The sequence below is a fragment of the Penaeus vannamei genome, chromosome 21 (genome assembly GCF_042767895.1).
Source record: "Penaeus vannamei isolate JL-2024 chromosome 21, ASM4276789v1, whole genome shotgun sequence".
In the NCBI taxonomy this organism is placed as follows: Eukaryota; Metazoa; Arthropoda; class Malacostraca; order Decapoda; family Penaeidae; genus Penaeus; species Penaeus vannamei.
This window is the reverse complement of record NC_091569.1, coordinates 37,670,004-37,675,003: the sequence shown is the minus strand read 5'-3', so window position 1 is coordinate 37,675,003 and position 5,000 is coordinate 37,670,004. Positions and strand designations below refer to the sequence as shown.

The 5,000-nt window shown below is 35.8% G+C and overlaps 1 protein-coding gene across 1 annotated transcript in view; it reads left to right on the top strand.

The window, feature by feature from the left end:
- The window catches only part of LOC113804963 (RNA polymerase II-associated protein 3), a 6,796-nt gene extending 2,000 nt beyond the window's left edge, over positions 1 to 4,796 (top strand). Inside the window, exons 2-10 of the mRNA XM_027355886.2 lie at positions 361 to 528; positions 739 to 846; positions 1,113 to 1,240; positions 1,554 to 1,686; positions 1,875 to 2,258; positions 2,951 to 3,094; positions 3,336 to 3,455; positions 4,103 to 4,283; positions 4,627 to 4,796. Coding sequence (XP_027211687.2) covers positions 361 to 528; positions 739 to 846; positions 1,113 to 1,240; positions 1,554 to 1,686; positions 1,875 to 2,258; positions 2,951 to 3,094; positions 3,336 to 3,455; positions 4,103 to 4,283; positions 4,627 to 4,709 — 1,449 coding nt within the window. The 3' untranslated portion in view covers positions 4,710 to 4,796. The remainder of the gene's footprint in view (positions 1 to 360; positions 529 to 738; positions 847 to 1,112; positions 1,241 to 1,553; positions 1,687 to 1,874; positions 2,259 to 2,950; positions 3,095 to 3,335; positions 3,456 to 4,102; positions 4,284 to 4,626) is intronic.
- Positions 4,797 to 5,000: the final 204 nt, after the last annotated feature.

Genomic DNA, 5,000 nt, shown 5'->3' with positions numbered 1-5,000 from the left:
CTGTATAGTTCCACAGTGTATTTATCATTCGTGTACCAGAGGGGAATCCAAGTCTCTGGTATATGGTTATGATATTTATGGGTCGATGGTTATTTTCAATTAGTTTTTTCTTTACTTTTTCGTATACCTTTGTGGTTCAATGATTTTTACTTTAGGATTAATTTCTTAAGATAAAAGGAAAGAGGAAAGAGAAAGAAAGAATAAGTTAAGAATAAGAATGAGAACGGTGAAAAATATATAACCATATTTTACCCTATATACAGATATTGGTTGAGAATATGTTCCAGCTTTTATTATATTAAAAAAGGACATGATATTTTCAGTCGTTTTACAGTTATAAAACTTGCTTGTCTCCTTCAGGTGGTTCCTCCTGTACGATGCAAGAACAAGCTACAGACTTCTGTGTCAGAAGCCCCCAGAAAGACATCGTCAAGTGGTGAGAGTAAAAGGAAGAAAAATGAAGAGGGAGAAAAAGAAAAAGAAAGAATTAAGGCTTATGACTATGCAGCGTGGGATAAGTTTGATGTCGTAAGTATAATTCCTTACTATGTAATGGTAATAGTGATTATTGTAATAATAATAATGTTGATGGTGGGGGTTATGGTGATGATGGTGATGATGATGATGACGATGATGATAATGATAATAATAATGATGATATTAGGTTTGTGTTTCTTTTCATGAAGGTAAACATTCTTCTTTCCCAATAATGATGATCAGTCATGTGTTTTACAACAGGATAAGGCATTGGAGTCTTCAGATGAGGATGAGACAACGACTTCCACCACAAAAACTACCACCACGAAGCTCAGCAAGCAGGAAAGAGCCACTGCCCTGAAAGAAGAGGTAAGTGTCTGTTACTTTGCATCAGTCGGTTCGGATGTGGAGACACAAATTTAAGCTTACTGATTGCTGAGCACTTTTGCTACATGTCTGGACAAAGAATTCAGTAAGGCATCAGAGCTGGAATTGGAATAAGATATTAAATAAATGGGAGTTCATATTGTTGATAGGGTATAACTTTAGCCAAATAATATTTTTCCCCTTTTTCTATTGTTACCTAAAATAGAAACCTTGTTAAGGCTTGGTCTGTTTTTTTTTTTTTTTTTCAGGGTAACAAATGCTACAGTAGTGGACAACTTGATAGTGCTATAGCCAAGTACACCCAGGCAATGGCACTAGATCCAAGCAACCCCATCCTACCCGCAAACCGAGCAATGGCTTATATCAAGATAGAAAAGTAAGTGGGTTTGGCTTTTTTTTTTTTTTCTTTTCTCACATTATAAAGTAATTTAGTACAAAGTAAAAGTGAATCATAAAATCTCTATAGATTGGAGATGCAGTTGTAAAATGCTGAAAATGCTCTGAGTGAAGTATAGGGGGTTTAGTACATATCATAACTTTCACCTTGTTGGCCCCAAAGAAAATCAGTAACAGCTTAGCAATCCAATGTGATAATTTTAAAAATAACTTTGTTTATTGTTGGACAGCAGTCCAGTTGTAACAATATATTTTGATATAACTAGGGTTTATTCTTAATTCCTAACCTGCAGGTATACTGCTGCTGAGGCTGACTGCAATAAGTGCATAAAGTTGGATCCAAAATACATTAAGGCTTTCTTAAGGAGAGGAACTTCTCGGATAAAGCTAGCAAAACTGGAGGCAGCAAGGGAGGACTTCCAGAAGGTGAGATGGGGAAGTGTGTTGTAGTGTAGAGTCAACATATTAATTTTGTTTTTTCCATCATATATTGTCTTGGTGACAGTCTATAAATTGTAATTTTAAGCCAACCTTTGTAAGTAGAAAAAAATGGGGGAGCAATTTACTGGGAAATTACTCTTTCTTTTGTACTTAAATTTGGTTCATGTCACCAGGTGCTGGGACTAGAACCATGGAACAAAGAAGCCAAAAAGGAATTAGAGAAGCTAAACAAAGTCCTTGCCGGTGAGAAGAAAGACAAGGTACCAGACAAGGACAAAAAAGAGACAGGGAGGGAAAGCAGCAAAAAGGATACAAAACCGAAGGGAGCAGCACAAGATAAGGAAAAGGTGACACACCAAGATGTGTCCAAAACCCGCAAGGAGAGTAGTGATGTCAAAGAGTCGCGAGGCAAGGGGAGTGAGTCCAGCAACCAAGGGAGTAAAACAAGGGCAAAGAAGATTAAGATAGAGGAAGTTGGTTTTGTGAAAGAAGATAAAAGGTCTGGAGATCCTGATGTTGTTACCCCCATTGAAAAGCCACCCCACCTGAGGTCCATGGTGAGTTAGTTTCTGATGATATTTTGTCTGAAGTAGAGTTGTGTAGCAGTACTATATTGGAACAGTTCTGGTATTAATTGATTAGATACAGGTTCAAAACACTGGGATGCTTGTGTACTAAACCTGTATGGATCTAAATGAACTTATATTTACACATGTATATTCTCCTATTGACTACATGTGGCAGTTCACCTCTTGGAACAGAGCATAACATTGCTAGTGCCCTGCCTCCAGAATAGTAATGATGGTTTCAAAGCCCGGGAGGTAAATGAAATTTACAACTTTGTTTTCATAGAAATAATAACTCATAGCTCTTGCTGTGGTCACTGGTGCTGGTGAAGAATTATAGATCCCATGTAATAGGCTTGTGTCTAACACAATTAAATATTCTTTTCTATCTGTTGTTATCAGTTCAAACATGCTTCTGTCCTTATTGAAGATTGACTGTTATTTGAATAAATAGTTCAGATACAGGTACAGGACCTGTACCTAAACCTGTGTTCTTGTTCCTGTACCTGTACCTAAAATTTGTTTAGGTACGCTGCTCTAGTCTTAATTTATTGTTATCTGTCAGCCTATTAACTTATCAGTCTCTGTGTATCTATCTAGCTATGTGCCTGTTTGTCTCTCTCTGTCTGCCTAGTTATAAATACTGCATGACTTTAAATTTTGTGCATTCCCTATTTTTGCAGAAACCTCTGAAGAGAATATCAGTGATAGATGTACCTACATGTGATGCCATTGGAAAGTTAACCACAGAAAAAACAGATGAACAAGATGTACAAAATAGTTCTGTAAAAGCAAAGCCAAAAACCAGCAATGTGGATAAGTCCCAGGTCAGTTTAAAAACTATGATAACAGGGTTTTACATTTATGAGTTGGCTGATAAGCTTTCTTTTGATGTATAGACATTGATGGTAATACATATATATATATATATGTGTGTCTTTTTTTAAATGGAACACAGAAAGTTCACATTGTCAATGTTCTTTTTTGCTTCCCAACCGGATGACATTATAACCTGTCTGACGTACAGAAGTAACCGCAAAAGATTTTCTTCCTACGTTTTCCCTCCAGGCTGCAGAAAAGACGACCTCCATTAGTACCATTCCTCTTCCACCTAGAACCTCACATCAGTTTACGCAGGACTGGTTGAGACTTTCTGCTCATCAGACACGAGCTATTGAGTATTTGAAGGTTTGTGTCATACCATGTTTTTACCTTTGTGTTTCATACAAGATCTTTCTTTGTTTTCCTTTGTGTATCAAACAAGATCTCTTTGTTTTCCCTTGTGTGTCTTACACATTCTTCCTTTTGTATATTTTGTATAATATGGGAGATCATTTAACAGTAAAAGATATACTCAAAGTTTGTATCTGAATGAATCTGCTAGGATGTAGAAAAATCAGCATGTACTAGTGTGAATTTTTATCAATTCCATTTGAGGACATTACTGTAAAGCATAGGTTAAAAGTGGTTCATAAAGGGAGTCTCAAAGGGATTTGCAGAGGTGACAAGAAGTCTAGGAGGCAAAAAATGTACACCAAATTGCTATCCATCCATCAGATGATCCTATGAAGCCATAACTTCAAGGAATATTGTATTAGAATCATATAAAGCTGAATATATATTTTTTTCATTTTAGCCTGAAAATAATGTCAGAGGGGGTTGCAGATATTTTGGGGATTAAAGAAAGGGGTAGCGAGTATGAAGAGGTTGGGAACCACTCATTTAAAACATTCCAAAGATGGGTATACATGAATAACTAATAAACTTCACTGTGTGATAATTTTTGGAATTAACCCTCAAAAACATATATGAAAATGCACCTTATGAACCAACAGACAATTCCCTCTTCATTTTTCAACAATGTGGACTTGGACACTGATGTGCTGGTGGACGTATTAAGAGCATTGACATCGGAAAATGTTACACCCTTGGAGGCAGCATCATATTTAACGGCCCTTGCAAAGTCCAATGAGTTTGCAGTGAACATCATGTTCTTGGATAGTAAACAGAAGGAAGGTCAGTAGCACAGACATTCTTAGAGTGGGGTCGTAGTAATACACACACATAAACAAAGCCAAAGTACAGCTCATTGATAAAGTACTAATTGTGTTTTTTTCTAAAGCTTTCTTGAGAGGTAGTTCTTTTCCATTGAACCTCTTTGTAGATCCAGTATTTATAGGCTTAGTTGCTTATCTTTGCTCCTTTCCTGTGGAGCATTTAATTTTGAAAAAGAAAGATAAAAATTACCAGTATTTACTGTAAAAAAAACAAAAAACAAACAAACAAACAAACATACATATTTATACATATATACACACATATATTTAAAGAATCTTAATCTCTTTCCCTCTACTTTCAGTTCTTTACAGTTTGGTGACAAAGTGCAAGGAGGAGGAGAAATATTCTAGAGAGATCAAAGAACTAGAAAAACTGATACCATAGCATGTACCTCAGCCAGTATGGCCTGTTACATATGCATTACATAATATAGGCATGTATCCCATCTTTTTAATAAAGTCCAGTTTCATTGCTTTGTGTTTTATTACAGTCATTGTATAATAGATTAAAAAAGAAGCGTTCTCATGCTGTTTTGTAGTTACAAGGTGATATAACTTACTGCTGGATAATATGAATTTGGGTATTTTTTCTTGAAAATTTAGCTTGCTTAATTTACTGGCAGACTTGAATTTCATGTATTTGTTTTGAGTAATTGAAGGCTTTTGAGTATGGAAG